Source organism: Paramisgurnus dabryanus, chromosome 4 (genome assembly GCF_030506205.2).
Source record: "Paramisgurnus dabryanus chromosome 4, PD_genome_1.1, whole genome shotgun sequence".
Lineage (NCBI taxonomy): Eukaryota > Metazoa > Chordata > Actinopteri > Cypriniformes > Cobitidae > Paramisgurnus > Paramisgurnus dabryanus.
The window spans coordinates 25,557,064-25,577,492 of NC_133340.1; the positions used below are offsets into that span (position 1 = coordinate 25,557,064).

Consider the following 20,429-nt stretch of genomic DNA (forward strand, 5'->3'; position numbering starts at 1 on the left):
TTTTTAGACCAAAAATATTAAATTTAAAGGAAAACACCACCGTTTTTCAATATCTTACTATGTTCTTACCTCAACTTAGAATAATGAACACATACCTATCTTTTATCAATCCGTGCATTTAATCTTTGTACCACGCGTCGTGAATGTGTTAGCATTTAGCCTAGCCCCATTAATTCCTTAGGATCCAAACAGGGATGAATTTAGAAGCTGTTACATAAGTAGTTACACGAGTAAGTATGGTTGCACAAAATAAAACACCATACAATATAGTTCAAATTTTTTATCCATTTAAAAAAATCACCACGTTTTATTTTGTGAACCATATTTAAGCCCGATTTATAGTCGTGCGTAAAGGGCAATTTATAGTCGTGCGTAGGTCCTACGGCGTAGCCGGGACGGCGTAGGTTCCGCGTCGGTTTTCATTTATACTTTTGCGTCGATGCACAAACACACGCGAAACCGCTGGTTGGCAGTAATCACGCGTGTAACCACAGTAGCAGCAGAAGTCGTAACAGAAGAAGAAGCTAAGCAAGTTAACCCACAAACGAAGACGAAATAGCAACTTCTTGTGTATAATTTGAGAAGACCAGCAATGATGGAAGTAAATAAACAGCGACTTATGTTGCAGTTTGAGATAAATCACTCCTCAACTTGGCTCATCTTTGTTTTCACCGTCTCAAACGGAAATACCTATGACGCAGTTTTATACCTGACGGGAGGGCTTCTGGTGGACCAATCACAGCGCTTGCAGTCCGCGTAGAGCTGATGCGCTGTTAGAAATTTTGTGAGGTGCGCGTCAGGCTACGCAGAGCTACGCACAGGCTACGGATAGCCTACGCCGTACGCACGACTTTAAATCGCCCTTAAGTTGTATGCCGTAGGCTATCTGTAGCCTGTTCGTAGCTCTGCATAGCCTGATGTGCACCTCGCGTCAGTTCTACGCGGACCACAAGCACTTTGATTGGTCCACCAGAACACCTCCCGTCAGGTAAAAAACTGCGTCATAGGTATTTCTGTCTGCGACGATGAAAACAAAGAATGGCCAAGTTGAGGAGTGATTTGACTCAAACTGCAACAAAAGTCACTGTTTATTTACTTCCATCATTGCTGGTCTTATCAAATCATACACAACAAGTTGCTGTTTCTTTTTCGTTTGTGGGTTAACTTGCCAAGCTTCTTCTTCTTTGACGGTCGCACTGCTACTGTGGTTACACGCGTGGATACTGCCTACCAGCGGTCTGCGCATGTTTGCACGTCGACGCGGACGACGAAGCAAAAGTATAAATGAAAACCGACGCGGAACCTACCCCGTCGCGGCTACACCGTAGGACCTACGCACAACTATAACGAGCCCTTTACTCGTGTAACTACTCATGTAACAGTCTTTAAATAGGGAAAACATGGTAGTGTTAGGTGGCTTCTAAATTCCTCCCTGTTTGGATCCTAAGGAATGAATGAGGCTAGGCTAAAGGCTAACACATTTACGACGCGCTGTACAAAGATTAAGTGCACACATTAGAAAAAGATAGGTATGTATTAATTAATCTAAGTTGAGGTAAGAACATAGTAAAATATTGAAAAACGGTGGTGTTTTCCTTTAAGTGAATTTGTGCATAAAACAAGCACAAAAAACCTGCCAATGGGATAAGCATATTTTTACACATTTTTTTCTTAAACACTTAATTCAAGAAAAATTAGCTTACCCAATTGCAGATTTTTTTGCTTGTTTTAAACACAAATTTACTTACATTTATATTTTTTGTCTAAAAACTAGACTTGTTTATGTTATTTGGCTTTTCAAGAACATACATCTTAGATGATTATCCTAAGAAGGTAAAAAAGTAATTTTTGCAGTGTAGTACCCATGAATGTTTGAGAATCGAATCGATACAGTATGGGCAAACAAATCTCACATGTATTGACTTCTTACACCCCTATCTTTTAGGCCGTCTTTCTCTCTGTATCCTACCTTGAGTCTCTCTCTCAGGCTGTCTCTTTCTGTGGTCATATGATGGAGGTCTGTAGCAGCCTCATCCCTCTCAGCCTCCAGTCGCTTGAGGATGCTCTGAGCTGTCACACTACTCTTGGGACCTCGCACCGCTTTTGACTTCATCACCTCTCGCCGTAGATCTGCTATCTCTTCCTGAGCCTGCAGGGGGTGTTTAGCGAAAACATGGCCACATTATTTAGTAAAACTATTGGTGGTAGAAGTGGCACCACAACAAATTAGCTATTTAACAAATTTTTTTCATGCAAACTGACTGTATCAAACTTTGTACATTACATACCCCGTCCCACAACCCAAGGATAAGTTGAAAGCTCAAGGGCAAAAAATTAAATCATCATTGATTACTCCCAGTAAGGTTTGAACCTATCACGGCTTGGGGGCTGCACAGGTATTTCATCACAAACCAGATAAGCAAAGCTATCATACACCAATTTTACCTGCTGGTAGTACATTCTTGTCTTGTCCCGCTCAGCTGTAAGCACTTTTATGTTAGCCTGGATCTCTGACATGTGCCGCTCGTACTTATCCAACATGTTTTGCAACTCATCTCTTTCTCGCAATACCCTCATCAGCTCTGAATCATAGGTGCCACCCTTAAAAAAGAGAGAGTCACAGAGAAATATTTGAAAGAGCACATCATACTTCGATAACCAAATGGCATTTATTTATAAAGTGACTTATAATGCATTCATGGATATACAATTTTTATTAGTAACTGTTTTCTGGGACTGAAACCCACAACTTTTGCTCTGCTAACACAATGCTATACCAATTGAGATACAGAAAAACCAAACAGTCACTGGACATTTGCATTTATGCATTTGGCAGATGCTTTAATCCAAGGCATACATTTTTTTTAGCAGTATGCTCCCAGGTTTGACCCTACAACCTTTTGCATTTCTAACAAGGTGCTCTACCACTGAGCTACACATGAGCACATATCACTGTAAATAAAAACAATATTAATATCAGAACAAAAGTACTGATCTAAAACAGTTCAATGTTGGATATTAGTACCTTAACAGGAGAGTGTTTGGTGGGACTGCGCTGGGTTGATGTCCCTCTAACAGGGCTGGTAGAGCGACGAGCTCTCAGCATCCTTCTGAGTTCCTCAGCTTCTTTTTTGGGGTGCTTTTGTTTTTCCTGAAGGGGGCGCACAAAGCGGTCCAGACAATTGTCCCGTCTCTGTGGATGCAGAAGAAACAGCAAAACAAGACGACATCTGCATCATTAAAGTTTATCCCGACTGCTTAATGCACAATGATGCAACCACAAAAATATATTGGGTTTCGGTCTGAGGAATTAACAAATACATTATGATTTATAAATGTTACTCAATAATATTTAATAATTAAATCTAAATTACTCAATAATAACTAATAATTAAATAAAAATAATAAAGTGTTCACATGACTGACTTTTCAATGGCCTCTCACCTGTAAATTAATATTTCACCTTACCAGCAAAGGTCACTTGCTGAGTCGTTTTGATTCAGGATTAAAAAGGTTCTGATCAAGTGTCGCCCTCTCCAGGGTAAAATCAGTCATTTCAACCTGAAATAAAGCAATTGCTATCACACATTTTAAACCAAAAATCTGTTTCACATATCTCAGAGTTTAGTCAACCAACCTCTGATTTCGAAGAAATGTTTATCCAGTAATTTTGTGTTGTTTCCTGATTGTTATGTGTCATGTTTTTACTCAATAGTAATGTTAAGGGTATTATATAAATTCCAACACAGTATCACTAGGTTGTTATTATTAAGTTACTATTTATAACATTGAGTATTAAAAACATTAAATCGTATTCAACTCAAGTTAAGCAAGGTAGTTACCATATCCAGCGCCGTAAGTTGTCATGGCAACAGAATACTACGGCTGCACGCGTCAATGAAAAATGCTAGTACAGCTAGAAAAAACACACTTGAACAACTAAAAGCTGTCTAGTAGAACATAATATAATGCAATTTTTTTCAAGCACGTGACGACATTTATAATTGTGATAAAAGTTACATTAATTGGCAATGTATTGTAAAACACACCGAAGTGTAACTGTTACATGCTTTTTTTTTAAACCAAACGGCACATATAACAGCCCAAAAGGTGACACATTTCAGTAAATCCCCCATATTAAAACTGCACGACCAAAATCTGCTAAATAATTTAGTTAGTAAGTTAGTAGACATAATAGTACCTCTTGTTGTAGCACTGGCAAATGAAAACAAGCGTAAATCTCAACACATCAAAGCTCTTTACCATGAAAGTTAAAGCCTCCACACTGGCCAATCACCGCAGCGCATTAATCTACGAGTCATGATAACGCAGAGACGTTAACCAATTACAACACTTCTTTTTGCTCCGTTTGCGTCCGTTGCCCTGACTACAGGCAGTTGCCGCTGAGCACGCACCGCATTTTGCGCGTCCATTCAGTAGATGGAGAAATGTATGGAAATAGAATGAAAGAAAATATTTGTTAAATAAATTAAATTTAAGAAACACCAAAACAAATATAAAACATGTGATTTGTGTTTCACGAACAAAACGACCGCATAACTTGTGAATTTAGAAACACTGTAAATCTGAAAATAAAGTATTCAAAGTTTGACTTAAAAGTGTACATTTTGATCTATTCTTTTTAGTCTCATCTCATGGAATAGTAAATAATGCGCAAAATAATTTGGCCTATTCAAATAGGTTTAAAATACTTTATATATAAGTGCAAAACATGAACAGGGAAAACATGAAAATCTTATGTTACAACAACGAAAAAGCATGAATTAGCTGATTGTATAGATAAAAAGTAAATTAAATCTTTAAATAAACCTCCACAAGGCATCAAATACATCATAAAATGACAGAATTCAAGAATAGTGGCAAATGAAATTAGATTTTTGTCTGTTTCGTGTTTGTGATGTTTTTAACTTTACACTGATTTGTTGGCCTCCCCAACGGCAGGCGACACTAAAGCGCACGCGTACACATCTGAATTCCAGCGAAGAATCCGCACCACCTCGTGAACGCGCACAGATACAGCCACAGCAAATCCGCTAGATTAGACGCGCCGCGCACAGGAGGCGCATAGTTTCACCAAACAAAATCTATTGTTTTGATTACATGCATTTGTAGCTCTTTCTCTTTTGATTCACGACTAGTTCATGTGTGACGGGCTACTGCGATCGTAAGGTGTTTTTTTAAGTTTTCTGTCATTTAAACGGGTATAGAAAGAAGCTGGATGTTTTTTATGGATCATGTCCATGAAACTCCGAGGAACAACAACAACCTCACGACTACTCTGGGAATCCCAGACGACGGATTTAGGCAACTAACGTTACAGCTCTGCTAAAGATCGCGTCGACACTAATTTACTTAAACATTTTTATTTTATAATACACGGTCCACTGGACGCGAGACCTCAGCGACCATCAGCGTTTCTTTGTTTGAGCATTATTGCATTGCCGTACTACTAAAGCAATATACCAAGTTATTTTGTTATAACATGCAAAGACAAACATTGAACGTTAGCGATTTTTGTAGTAAACAAGAGACTGAATAGTATTGAATTGCAATGTGAATGCAGTGACGATTGCATTACACCTATTTACATGTAAACGAGCAGAAAAAAGATCTGGTTATGTCCTTCTTTAATTTCCGAAAAATCTTTAGATTGGGCTCAGAGAAGAAGAAAAAACAGTATGATCACGTGCACAGGGACACGAACCCGGAGGAAATTTGGGAGATCGTGGGAGAACTCGGGGATGGAGCTTTCGGGAAGGTGTACAAGGTAAAATCAAAGTCTTAAACGCATAATAGGCACCTCAGAATTTTTCATGTGATAAGGAATGGGAACGTTATTTGAATACGATTTGTCTAAGAAAATGCATTTAAAATGTAACGCTAACAAATTAAAGTGCAAAAGTTTCATGAGTCTTTGTGCGTTTTGACGTCACCAGTGTGACATCATTAGCCACATGCCGCTGGTTGTCATTCATATGACCTCATCTTGTACCAAGTGTTTGGTTTATTGTTTTCTGGTGGTTGGTTTGTTTGTAAGAAGGTAAAGGTGCTTTAGAGATTGGTGCATCTAATGCAGTCAGTTTGATGTATTAATGTTTAAAAAGTCAAGCTTAAGAGGCTTTTTTTAGTCTTTTTCTTAGTCTTTTTTTATAGTCCATAAACTTCTCTTTAGATCATGACTGAGATCCGGCCCATGTCTTTAAGCAATTTCAAACAATTACACATTCCAGAGACCCATATTACAATCCCAGACTTTTATTTTAAATAATATTTTTTGTTTGGCTTAAACCAAGCCTTTCTGTCATTGAAATTTGAATAGGTTGTATCTTGAAATATTTTTTTGTCCTTGGTACTAGCCCTTTTTTATTACACATTGAAATCAGCTGCATCACGCACTTTGGTAAAATACTTTTAAAACATTTCATATTTTATTATTCTACATCATCATCCTGCCATAAACCAACAGACTTTGCCCTGGTTAATTTTTTACCAGTATGATACATAAGCTTAATAACCACCCAAGTAAAAAAAAAAACGTATTGAGTGAAATAGTTCAGTGCGACCTGTAGAAAGACAGGCGCATTTAAATAAATGACACTGTAGATGGCTAAATCCTACTGACTTTACATTTTGCTGGTTATGGTTGTGCATTATGTATTAAGTGTATTGCATGATCTGTATTGGATACTTAAGCTGTAAACATATTGTCTCAATGAGATGTTTAAGTGGTAAACATTATATGTTTGAGAACACGTATGTAGTTAGCTAGTCAGATTATTAAAAATGTAGAAAACACTGTACAAACATCAACAGTTTTTCGTTCTTGTCACCAGCAATGTTTACCAAAGTGTCTGCCTTTAATTTGATGGTTTGTATAAGGATCCTGTGTTCACACACTATGCACAAAGAGACAGGGTTCCCACGGGTCCTTGAAAGTTTGTGAATCTGTGGAAAAAAATCAAGGCCCTTGGAAATTTGTCAAAATATACAAACATAGACACAGGGCATTGAAAGTGCTTGAATCTATTTTATGCAAGAGGTTTTCTGGAAAAAAATCCAAATTATTCCCTGTGTGGTGTAGGATAATATCATAAAAATTCTAGACTTTTTAAGCGAACGTTCTAAACTGTTCGCTTTAAATGCTTATATCTTCTGTATGCGAATGTTGATTCTTAACAAAATGCTTTTTTGCATAGTTGTGTTTGACACATGAAAACGTCTTGGGTTACGTATGTAACTGTTGTTCCCTGAGAAGGGAACGAGACGCTGCGTCTCCCTTGCCATACTTCCTGCGTCCCTGTAACGCCGTCTTTGGCAATATTTCAGTTAGCGATATACTTCCTGGCCCCCCGTGTCACCCTGTCTTTGTCGTTAAGCCTCACCGTTAAATTTGATATACACATTCAGACGCACTTACCCCTGGAGGCGTCCCCAAAGTGTCACCGCAGTGACGCAACGCGAGTTCCCTCGAACGGGAACTGTAACAATGTATCTTAAAAAGTAACACGATGTAACCTTGCTCTCACTTGAAATGTGTCCCCACATTTAGTCCTTGAATTTGAGGGTATTGGACCTGGAAAGACCTTGAAAGGTCCTTGAATTTGAAGTTAACTAAGGTGTGGGAAGCCTGTAGAGAACAACATATGTACATACTTTTATATATCTGTAGACAACTTGTTTTCTCATGAAATTTCTTTCACATGCTTTAGGCTAAGAACAAGCAGACGGGCATCTTTGCTGCTGCGAAGGTGATTGACACCAAATCTGAAGATGAACTGGAAGATTATATGGTGGAGATCGACATCCTGGCATCATGCGATCATGAAAATATCGTCAAACTACTTGATGCTTTTTATTTTGAAGCCAAACTTTGGGTGAGTATAGATTGGATTTATTTTCTTGTTGACTTCTTTCATTCAGTCCTGTATAGCATGTCTCCTAATAGTTAAAATGGTGTCTACGTAACTCTTGTTTTCTGCAAAATGTCAAAGGAAAGGGATCAAAGAGTAGTGCTTAGTCCATTTCCACCTGGATCTGTTGATTCCAGCCTCTTCCTTCCCGTGGTTTTAAAGAAGATTAAAGTGGCGTGCAGATCATTGCTGTCTAGCTTTGCTTCATTATTTACATTTGAAACTGGTTTGCGAGAAAATTTGCATCTTATTCTAATCTGACATGCAAATGCAGAATGACAAAAACTAAAACTTTCAGATGTAAAATTCAACTCTGTCAGCTCATCAAATTCATGAGATTTTCTCTTGATGTGAGCTCAGTAATGAGTACCTGAAAATACAGGTAAAATAATACACTGTTAGCGCCTGTTTTTTTTCTTGTACCTTTATGTTTAGTGTACATTGTGCGCTTGTGGAGGTGTATAGATTTTTTTTTGACCTGTCATGCACCAGGAAATAGATATTGGCGTCGCCCATGTCCCTTATGGAGATGGAGGTGTGGTTTGAATTGGCTGTGATTCAAGGATTGTTCAACTGGATTATCGCTAGAACAAGATAAACAATAGATGGTATTGATAATGTCTGTCTTTAAATTTAAAGGGACATGTTATGCAAAATCCATTTTTACAAAGTGTTAGGACATAAATGTATGTTGGCATTGTTTGACCACAACCACTCTACACAGAAAAAAATCCACCTACTTTTTATTTTTTAATCCCCATTAAACCAAAGCAGTCTTAGTAGAAATGCTGTTTTGATTCCCTTGTCAATATGACGTCACACTGATAAAGCACTTACAGTCCTGTGTTACCATATGGTGCTTTTTCATTGCATAGTACCCCACAGTTTGGGTCGGTTTAGCTGACTTTTGGGGGCCTTTCCACTGGGTGCAGTACGTAGTGCCTGATACTTTTTTTAGTACCAAAATACCAAAACATGACGTGAAAACACTGTAGATCACTGATTGGTCTGAAAGAATCGTCACTACCAGCGTCATCGCTATAATGTAAAAGATTAGCTTTACCTTCATGCTAGCTTGCGCTGTCTCGAGCAAACATGTTGTCATCTGTGCTTTGCTGTAAGTTCCCAAACTATCTTTTAGGGATGAAAAACATCCACAGGTTGACAATCAGGAACACCGTAACAGTTTTTTCCAGACTTGCAGTTTGTGGCGGCATATTCGCGGCGCGCACATCCCCGATATATGCTTAAATGCAACTTACGTGAGGCTCAGCGGAGTGCGTCGACTGACGCCACGGGTGTTTGTACAGAAACGCGATGTGCAAACATCAATTTTAATTTTGTGATGGACTAAGAAATAAATGTATGGGAATGTACAACGACACTCTCACTTGTATGATGTCACGGCAGTAGGCAGCGCCAATATAACGACACGCCTATAATCCCTCCCACTCCGAAGTGTTACTAAACTCGATGCAAAAGCTAACCAAGCCAAAGTGAGGTGAGCTGACCCGACCTGACCCAGACCAAACCATGGGGTACTATGCAATGGAAAAGTGGCAATAAAAAAGTAGCTCATTTGTATTTAAAGGTAAAGCCTCGAAAACAGAACGTTTTTGCGCCCACCCAAACATGGCCATTTTGGACATGCTATAATTAATGATCTGTGTTGTATTTTGATTCAAAACGTCACACAAATTCTGGGCAAACCTGAGACTTATATTACATCTTGTAAAAATGGGCATAATAGTTGCCCTTTAATGAATAATTAAAGAAAATTACAAATACAGTTTTTCATTTACGTATGTTTGTAGCCTTGACTTAAAATCAATATGAAACAAGATTTATCATCCTATTTGACTTCTGTAAACTTAGGTGGCCTTGATGATGTCATTCGATATGGCAAGCAGTTTTAGAGGCGGACCAAATTTGTATTTTTTGTCCCACAATACAACCAGAAATGAGTATTAGGCAATGATGTAGGGTCAGTTTTTTTTTCATGTCGGCTTGTAGGGTATAGAGTTTATTCAAGGAGTGGAATTGATTGACAGACACATAATTATAGAGATTTTACGGTAGGAAAGGAAGTCTCCTATTGTGCATTTAATATGGCCATTGTAATTCTCTGACTGTGCGACCGCTCTGTGTGGGCTATTGTGTTTTCACAGTCGCCGGTCTAAACCAACAACTCGCCCACTGTAGAACAACCCAGCAACTCGATGCATGAATGGCTTTGACTGTTCTGAACACAACATCCATCTATAGTACACAATAGTGCATGATTTAGACTTTAATGCTGTTTGAAAGGTACACTAGCTTTGGTCGTGTCTTTTTAAACTTTCTTCATGACTTTTTGGGGTTTAAACCTCTAACCTTTCGGTTACCGGTGCAGATCTTAAAGCACCAGGCCACATCATGTGATTATAACTAGGATTTTTCCCTTATTATGTTTTGTTTGTTCCCCATTTGACTTATTTATGAGCCTGTTACTCTCTCCAGATGTCCAAAAGGGGGTTGTGGAAACTCTTAATCCTATTATGACAAAAACGACTCGATGTGTGAAACCCTTCATCCCTCCTCGTGCTCATACAGGCCTGCTCGATCCTCTTATGTCATTCACCATATTGAGATATGAAAGCCTTCAAGTCTTATAAACTTCTTCGACCAATCACAACTCTCCCATGCAGCCTTATTGGCCAATGGTAACTCTTCAATGGATTCTCAGTGACCACCAATGGGATGCAGCTTCTATGACCAATGAAAGAACCTGTAATACAGCTTCTTTGATTCATTGGATCTCTGCAATGCAGCTTTGTTGAATAGCCCTGCAGTGTAGCTTAGTTGACCATAACAGCACTGCAATACAGCATTTACCGACCAATCATAGCACTGCGATGCGGATTTGCTGACCAATTATAGCCCAGCTGATTTCTTTCATAAAATGTTGTGCCTTCCCTGGACTAAAAAGACCTGGACACATAGTTTTATTGTGTACATAAATTCCTATAATCCCTACAAGCAAGTTGAATATCTAATATGGTGTCATGAATGAATAAAGCTAGTCTGGCATGTAGATGGGTTTAATGTTAGGACAAGAGGATAAACATCTTATCTCATTTGCCAATAACAAAATACAAAAAAAATACATTTGACAGTTGCAGAGTAACATGGCTGCTGATGTCTTACCTGTGTGCATGTGATGCTTGTTTTTGCAGATCTTGATCGAGTTTTGCGGCGGTGGAGCTGTAGATGCGGTTATGCTCGGTAAGTGCACACAAAGCATCTGATCTGTTATATTCTGAAAAAGGTCACTTACAAAGTCATCGACCACTTTTTTTCTAAATACTATAATACTTGCTTAATTCTTTACATTTAGGCAAAACTTTTATTTAAAGGGACTAACAGTGTATTTAGGCTTAGCATTTTATTAGTATGCATGTTCCCTGATCATTTGTGCTACTGCTAATGCAATGATTACTAGTTAAGGCTGTAAAAAGTCAATTTTAACGTGTACACAGGAGTCCGCTTACAGTACGCATGACGCAATTTTCTTCATTAGATGAGTGTGCGCGTACTGTATGCGCACCGGCTGATTTTTGAAACCCCACAGACATTGTACGTGTTGGTCACGGATGTGCCTACAGGAGAATGTAGTATGTAGGTCAGGAGATGCATTGCATTTGTCAAACGTCTGTGTACATGTAGGAGTCAAATAAACTATACTTTGCAAGGCTATGTGTTCGACCGTGCACGTACATTCGCGTGCACATAAAAAATCATGCGACTTCACTCCGGGCTTTAAGCCACAGGAACACTGTTCTTGGAAAATGGTTTTGTTTGTTAAAGGCGGGGTGTGTGATTTTTGTCCGAGTACCAAAATACACTTCAGTAAAATACCAATCAGCAGTAAGGGGCGTGTCTACTAACCAACATCGTTGACTGGGTTGCGTATGTGCGGGTTTATCAAAAGAAGGTCCAGATTCTATTGGGGTTGTGGGTGTTTGTTTAAGTGATTTCAAATATCAATATTGGCTTTCAGAGATCATGCACCCCGCCTTTAAAACCATAAGCTATGAGCATCAAAAGATTTACCGAAGGAGTTCATAACTGTCTGCCGTGTACCCAAACCCAAAAGGAATAGTATTATGATATTAAACCCATGATTTACTCACCCCCAAGCTGTCCAAGTTGCATATGTCCATCGTTTTTCAGACAAACACATTTTCGGATATTTTAGAAAATGTTTTAGATCTTTCAGTTGATTAAATGTAAAGTTACAGGGTCCACGACCTTCAAGTCCAAAAAAAGTGCGTCCATCCTTCACAAATTAAATACAAACGGCTCCAGGATGATAAACAAAGGTCTTCTGATGGTAATCTGTGCGGTGTTGTTGTAGAAATATCCATATTTAAAACTTTATTAATGAAAATAACTACCTTCCGGTAGCGCCGCCATCTTAGACTCCGCTGTATTCATGAGAGAGTATTAGCGTAGTGTACGCACTTTTTTTAGTGACGTATGACAAATTCGGAGGGCGGGGGCACAGAGCAGCAGCAGAGTAGCCTCCGTAGCCTGCGTAAGCACTCATCCTGAATGCGGACGCGACTAAGATGGCAGCGCTACCGGAAGGTATTTATTTTCGTTAATAAAGTTTTAAATATGGATATTTCTACAACAACACCGCGCGGATTACCCTCAGAAGACCTTTGTTTATCATCCTGGAGCCGTTTGGATTTATTTTGTGAAGGATGGACGCACTTGTTTTGGACTTGAAGGTCGTGGACCCCGTAACATTACATTTAATCAACGGAAAGATCTGAAACATTTTCTAAAATATCCGAAAATGTGTTTGTCTGAAAAACAATGGACATATGCAACTCGGACAGCTTGGGGGTGAGTAAATCATGGGTTTAATATCATTTTTGGCCGAACTATCCCTTTAAAACTAGTGCATGTTGTCATTAAATGGGGACATAACCAATACTAAGACACAATATAATAAAATATTATAATAAGGTATTATATTAAAATGGTCTCAGTTATTTGGCCATACTTTTTGTTTTTTATGTTGTTGTTGTTGTGTGTGTGTTTTTAGAGCTTGAAAGGCCTCTAACAGAGCCGCAGATCCGGGTGGTGTGTAAACAGGTGTTGGAAGCTCTGCTGTATCTCCACAACAACAAAGTCATCCACAGAGACCTGAAGGCGGGTAACATACTGCTCACACTGGATGGAGATGTCAAACTGGGTGAGCCTGTGTTTCGGTTAACAGCGTTACAGTGATTGTACCACACAGATGTATTTTATAGGCATGACGGAAGTAACCGTTTTATATACAGACATTTTATATACAGTTTAGTTAATTTATTGCCAGGTCATGTGTTTTGTTGCTTTTAGCTACATGTTTCACCCATGTGCTGTGTTGTATTTGGCACAACTACACCAGTACACCACTTTGCAATAGGGGTAGGCACTATTGCGTACATTTACAATATATACCACAATACAGCGTATTTTCCCTTCCTTGGGATTCGGTTGTTCGGTCTTCCTGATCTGTGTTTTTATCATTCTTCGGCACACTCAGTCCTAGACACAGCGTCTTACTTTGTCTACATTGCAGGAGCCCTGTGTTTGAGTTAGCCACACCCACTTATTTGCATACTGCAGTATACATACCTACTATGTAAATACATATGACGGGACATCGCAGTAAAAAACATTCAAGATCATCAATATAGAGAGCATTTTGAATTCAAATGTATCCGAGTTACTGTGGTCATAGCCACATCACATAATAACATTGTGCAGAGACTCTGAAAAGATTGAGGAGGGTCATTTGCATATTGGTTTAAAAGCATTACATCATTGACCAAATGTAAATTCACCTGTGCAGGTGCCCACATGTGGACGTCACAGTGATACATCGTGCACATTGCACAATATGTATTACTGTGATTAGTATTACTGTTAGAAACCTAGTAGAGGTCTGCAACTGAAGAAATATTTTTTTCTAGTCATCGCATGCAATGCATTATGGGATTGCCTATCTTCTTGAAAGATATATGTGATACTATAATTTTAGCCAAAACCAGGTATCTAAAATGGTCTTTGTGTTGGGACAGTACCTGTGATGTCTTAATGATGAGTATAACTGTGCACAAAAAACCTATACGCTTTTTCTTTATCTGTCAGCGGACTTTGGCGTTTCTGCCAAAAACACAAAAACAATCCAGAGAAGAGACTCCTTCATTGGAACCCCTTATTGGTGAGACTAAAATATTTAAATAAAATCTTTAAATGTGCTCGTACACATTAGCATGGCTTATTGATATTTCTCCGTCACCTCTCGCTCAGGATGGCCCCAGAGGTAGTGATGTGCGAGACGTCTAAGGACAGGCCGTATGACTATAAAGCTGATATTTGGTCTCTGGGAGTCACTTTGATCGAGTTGGCTCAGATTGAACCGCCCAACCATGAGATGAACCCAATGAGAGTTCTGCTGAAGATCGCCAAAGCTGATCCGCCCACCCTCCAACAACCTTCAAAATGGTAACTTTTGACTGAGAATATATATGTATATATTATATCCTTTAAGTATTACGCTGTTTATGTATGTAAATGCCGTCGCACGCTATTTAAGAGAGACATGACAATGCCTTTACAGGTCTCCCGAGTTTAAAGACTTCCTAAAGCACTCGCTGGATAAGAACGTAGACAACAGGTGGAGCACAGCCCAGCTTCTTCAGGTAAATCAATTGTTTCAATATCGATGATATGAGACACTTTACAGCAGTCACAAAACTTCCTCATAGCTCTTAAAGGCCCTTGTTTACAACTGTCTGCTCGACCACATGCCGGTCCAGGTGACCGTTCCTGCCGATGGAGTTCGCAGCTGTTTGTTTATAAGTATGAGCGTCAGACACTTTCCACTCTGGGATCGACGTCAGCAAAGGAGATTTTCTAACCAAGGCTTTAAGTAGACCAGCCACACACACATTTTCACATGCAAGCGTACAAGCTGTTTAGGAAAGATCTGAAAGGGTCTGAATGGGGTTGAAAATACCGAACTTAAATTGTCCTCCAATTAAATTGATAATATCAAAAAAGCTGCATATTCTCAGACCAGCTATTAAATGTGTGCAACAGGTGTCAAAGCCAAGGAAGGTAAGTGTTTGATACATGAATCCATGTTAATGTCTTTGGCTAATATTACCATGTAAATTCATATTTTAGCCCTAAATCAAAAGGAATAAGAATTATATTAAAATTATAAGAAAGAAAAAATAATAAAAATAAATAGCTGGTTTTTATTCAATTCTGCTAGCCCAGGTTTAGGTTTTATTATAGATTTTATGTATTTATTGTTTATTTTTAACTTGAAAATTGTTATATAATTAAATCTCGCTGTCTGTCTGTCTATCTATCATCTCAAGTCATCTCTTTATAATTACATTGCACTTTCTTACAAGGCAGCTTTTAAGAGAAATCTTCACTAAGGCTTAGTTTACAAGGCAGGTCTTAAAGGAATAGTCCATTTTCTTAAAAGAAAAATCCAGATAATTTACTCACCACCATGTCATCCATGTTGATGTCTTTCTTTGCTCAGTCGAGAAGAAATTATGTTTTTTGAGGAAAACATTGCAGGATTTTTCTCATTTTAATAGACTTTAATAGACACCAACAATTAATACTTAACTCAACACTTAACAGTTTTTTTCAACGGAGTTTCAAAGGACTCTAAACGATCCCAAACGAGGCATAAGGGTCTTATCTAGCAAAACGAATTTCATTTTTGACAATAAAAATAACAAATATACACTTTTAAAGCACAAGTTCTCGTCTAGATCCGGTCGTGACGCGTCAGCGTGACCCAACGCAATACGTCATGGCGTCAAGAGGTCACACAGGACGAACGCGAAACTCCGCCCCAGTGTTTACAAGTGTTGAGAACGAGGACCGTTCCTACGTTGTTGTATGTCAACTGATACTAATTAATGTCTTTGTGTCAGTTTATTGTTTACAATGGTCCGCAAATGTGCGTTTTATATATGTAACACGTGACCTCCCTACGTCACTACGCATTTACGTTAGGTCGTGCTGGACCGGATCTAGACGAAAAGTTGTGGTTTAAAAGAGCATATTTTTTATTTTTCTTGTCAAAAATGACAATCGTTTTGCTAGATAAGACCCTTATGGCTCGTTTGGGATCGTTTATAGTCATTTGAAACTCCGTTGAAAAAAACTGTTAAGTGTTGAGTTAAGTATTAATTGTTGGTGTCTATTAAAGTCCATTAAAATGAGAAAAATCCTGCAATGTTTTATGGGTTTAGATATGGGTCACATTTGGGCAAAAAAAGTCAGATATGGGCCACTTTCGCCTGCAGTATGAACGTAGCCTTAAAGTCCTAAATGGCTTAATGTTTGTCTTTAAAAAGCATTTGCTCACATTTTAAAGGTTCCGTAGAATGTAAAACGGTATTTACCTTGGCAATGACAAATCGTCTCAAACACGATTGTTTCCTCATTCTTATGTAAATCTTGTGCACGCAAAAGACCGCTGGAAAACAGGCCAATCTCAACATAACATCGACTATGACGTCACAGTTGAGATGTACGTCCCTAACATTAAACTACACATTAAATTAAGTACAGTGTTGTTACGATGCTAAAAGTTGTGACTGCTGAGTTAGCTCTATATGCTTGTTCAGTGGTTCCCAAACTGGGGTCCGAGGCCCCCAGGGGGGCCGCGAGACGGTGCCGGGGGGCCCCAGTTTTATGACATTTTATAAAATACATTAATTTATTATAAATTTAGTGTAATTAAACAAAAAAAGCCTACTAACCAACATCACTACTTTGTATAATTTAATATGTTTTGTTTAATTAAAATGTTACATTTTAGAACTGTTTTTGTCATACATTTTTTTTGGGGGGGCCGCAAAGGATTGCACCGTATACAAGGGGGGGCCGCACGAAGAAAAAGTTTGAGAACCACTGTGCTATATGCTAACGTTTAGGCTGAAGTTCTACTATTGACATAAAGTTATGTTTTGCAGGTCCTTACTGAAAAAAACATAAACTTACCACTCAGAAACGCCCATTAACAATCTCCAAACAATTTATTTTTCTTCAAATTCTGTATCTTTCTCTGATACAGGCTCAAACATAAGGTCTGTTTACACACACACGCAAACAGCCAATCAGAGCAGAGCTCAACATTATTATGCATGACCCTTTCAAATAAGTTAACAATAGACCATTTCATTTTAAGGGCAAATCTTAGGGTTGTAAATGGACATGTAAAAACATCTTTGGGTTTTCAACAGTACGCTTTGAATTTTTTTATACAGATTATTTCAATGCATTCTTTGGCACCTTTAAGGATTATTTTCTGTGAACGTGTAATAAATATGATTGTTTTGCCCTCGTCTCTCTAGCACCCGTTTGTGAGTAGCGTGACTGACAGCCGGCCCTTGCGGGAGCTCATCGCCGAGGCCAAGGCGGATGTGGAGGTCACAGAAGAGGTAGAGGAGGTAAAGGAGGAAGAAGAGGAAGACGATAATGACGGAAGCGTGGTAAGACATTATAGCAATCATTATTGCGTATTTAGTTAATAACTGAAGCTGGTAAAGCATTATTTGTGGGTTCAGATCTTACATGGGATACTGCATGAACTCAACAATGAGCCCTTAAAAAAAACACCAGGAGACTTGGATTTCCTCATGCTGTAGTCTTTATTGCAGAAAGTGATCTTTAAATCAGAGCGTAGAGCTTGGACGCTGCAGTTACCAAGTCTGACTTACAGTAGCTCTACATTGCATTTATACACATTTTAAGGGACAGTCCCCTAAATAGAAAGCAATGCACTCAACTTTAAACAAAGCATTGACAGGAAGTAACACTGCCATCCCCAACTCCTCGAGTTTCACCATCCCTTAATCCCTTCAACATTACTCTCACCCACTGCCTCACCCAGACCACTTCATTATCATAGAAATGGGTTCACACCTTAGCCTGACATTTACCTTTGACTCAGACCCTTAGCTGAAACATAAGCAACTGGCCACCAACTCATACAATGGAACTAGAGTCACCAGGGCCAATTTCTTTCATATTAAGATGAGACTTTGGTGGTTGCACTAAATAATATAAAACATTTTTCCTCAGATCCTTCGAGGACACAAGCGTGCATCGTCTGACGTTAGTGTCGGAAGCTCTGAAGATGAGAGGCTTCCACAATCGCCGTCCATCTTGGAGTCTGTTCCTGAGAAGATTGAGGAGGCTGCTACTACCAAACTACCAGATGATTGTGTTATAATTGGAGAAATAAATAAAGATGAAACTGTGAAGGTGGCAGAGAACCACATCCAGGACGTAACAGCCCCAGAACAAGCTGTAGATGTTTCTCCAAAGGAACCTCAGGAAACTAAAGCTGATGATGAACCAGAAGTTGTTCCCCCAGCGACGCCCGTGGACACGATAGTCCATGAAGAGGAGACACCAGCCAAACCTGAAGAAGCGGTGAAATTGTCAGAAGTTGAGCAGGTAGAGGTCCATGTAGAGGAGACACCAGCCAAACCTAATGAAGACAAACCTGTAGAAGAGGTGAAAGAGTCAGAAGTGGAGCAGGGAGATACTCTGGATGGTCTGAAAGAGATCGAACTTGCTGAAAGCAAAGAGCCGATGGGCAACGGTGAGCTCATAAAGGAAGTGCCTGCCTCAGATGTTTCCAAGTTAGAGAAACCAATAGAGGAAACCACTAAAACAGATGAGGTCATCAAGATTGTAGCTGATGTACCTAGCCCAACCGGTTCTGTGGAAGAAGAGAAGGTAGAGGAAAAGGAGAAATCATCAATGGAGGATCAAGAAACCCCTGTGAAACGCAGGTATGAGAAAAAGGAGGACTCGGATTCAGGAATTAGTTCTGCAGCTGAGAGCATAGACCTGAACTTATCCGTATCCCGCTTTATAAAATCCAAAGAGCCGGGATCCACCGCTCGGCAGGTAAGAAACCACTCAATTTCTTAAAGATTAATCTTTGTAATGTTTAGCTATATTTCCTATCCCTAGTCAATATTGCTGTTGTAAATACGTCTATGCTTTTCCAAACACAGTTTATGCTAGTGTTGTCACGATACTGGAATTTCTAACTTGGATACTATTCCTGGAAAAATCATGTTTTTGAAACCACGGTGGAAATCTGCCACGGCATTAAAGCCCTAAACGTTTTATTTTTATTAAAAAACAAATAAAACAAGGCACGTTTTTTTCACTTTCACATTTTTAACATAACTATGAGGTCATAACAGATTTATGCTCCTCAGCTTCTGTCTGATGCTACAACAGAAATAGGCCTATCACACAAATATTTAAGTTTTTCTTCAGGCCTTTGGAAGCTAAAAGTTATTGGTAATGCTTTACAATTAAGGTTTATTTGTTGAAATGATGAACAATGAAATATACTCTAAAGCATTTATTAATGTAATGTTAATTTTAACATTTTCTAATACATTTACGAATTAAAATCAAAAGTTCCTTAAGTATCTTAATATTTTCTAACATGAACAGTTGTATAAGATAAACAATAACCAGAACAAATGTGTTTTAAGATAAATGTTAAAACATTAATATTAAACACAGATTATAGTGCAAATGTGAAAATGACACATTTATTGATTTTTTTTGTGAACTTAAATTACAACATTATCTGGGTTAATTTACTTTTGACCACAGTCACAGTATTTTCTTATCAGCCAGAAAATTCCAGAGTGAATGAGAGGAGGTGGGGCTCTGTTGGCAATGCATTCACATGCCGTGTGTGCGTGCGTCCAGTAGTCATTTGAAAGAAAAGAGAGATTGAGTGAGCGAGAACTGGTCTCGGAATATTGGACACGAATATTGGAATCATTTTAGATTTTCGGTATCAACATGTATCAAAAAAATTCTTTTTTTTTTGGACAACACTACATCATGCAACTTCAAACCACATTTATACAGCTTCAAACACCCCTTATACAGTTTCAGACAGTTTATACAGCTCCAAACATCTTTTGTTTCATTGCAAAAACAATCAATTTTAAAAAACTGTTCCAAACACTGCATTACATTCCAAACACAGTTCATTAAGTTTTTTCCAAACATACTTCATTACGTTTCATTGTTTATTTCATTTCAAACCCTGTGTTTTACGTTTTTCCAAACACTGTGTATTCAGTTTCTTTCCCAAACATTCTTCATTTCATTCCGTTCCATTGCTCATGCCGTTCCAAACACTGTGCGTTACAGTTTTTTTTCTTCAAACACTGTGGGTTACGTTTTTTTCAAACACTGTGCATTCCATTTTTTTCAAACATTCTTCATTTTGTTCCATTGTTCATTCTGTTCCAAACACTGCGCGTTACGTTTTTTCCATATATTCTCCCTTCCGTTTCATTCTCCAGTTCATTTCAAACACTGCGCGTTAAGTTTTTCCAAACACTGCACGTTAAGTTTTTCCAAACA

At 38.6% G+C, this 20,429-nt stretch overlaps 2 protein-coding genes across 2 annotated transcripts in view; one reads left to right on the plus strand and one right to left on the minus strand.

Annotated features, from left to right (window-relative positions):
* tsga10 (testis specific, 10) overlaps positions 1–3,146 on the minus strand; it is a 49,965-nt gene extending 46,819 nt beyond the window's left edge. Inside the window, exons 1-3 of the mRNA XM_065295370.2 lie at positions 3,026–3,146; positions 2,446–2,601; positions 1,970–2,149 (exon numbers count right to left, since the gene is read on the minus strand). Of these exons, the coding sequence (XP_065151442.2) occupies positions 1,970–2,149; positions 2,446–2,601; positions 3,026–3,106 (417 nt within the window). The 5' untranslated portion in view covers positions 3,107–3,146. The remainder of the gene's footprint in view (positions 1–1,969; positions 2,150–2,445; positions 2,602–3,025) is intronic.
* A 1,880-nt stretch (positions 3,147–5,026) lies between these two features.
* Positions 5,027–20,429, plus strand: part of slkb (STE20-like kinase b) — a 29,684-nt gene continuing 14,281 nt past the window's right edge. The window contains exons 1-9 of the mRNA XM_065295371.2: positions 5,027–5,788; positions 7,731–7,895; positions 11,147–11,195; positions 13,027–13,176; positions 14,121–14,193; positions 14,283–14,477; positions 14,593–14,674; positions 17,366–17,503; positions 18,096–18,932. Coding sequence (XP_065151443.2) covers positions 5,639–5,788; positions 7,731–7,895; positions 11,147–11,195; positions 13,027–13,176; positions 14,121–14,193; positions 14,283–14,477; positions 14,593–14,674; positions 17,366–17,503; positions 18,096–18,932 — 1,839 coding nt within the window. The 5' untranslated portion in view covers positions 5,027–5,638. The remainder of the gene's footprint in view (positions 5,789–7,730; positions 7,896–11,146; positions 11,196–13,026; positions 13,177–14,120; positions 14,194–14,282; positions 14,478–14,592; positions 14,675–17,365; positions 17,504–18,095; positions 18,933–20,429) is intronic.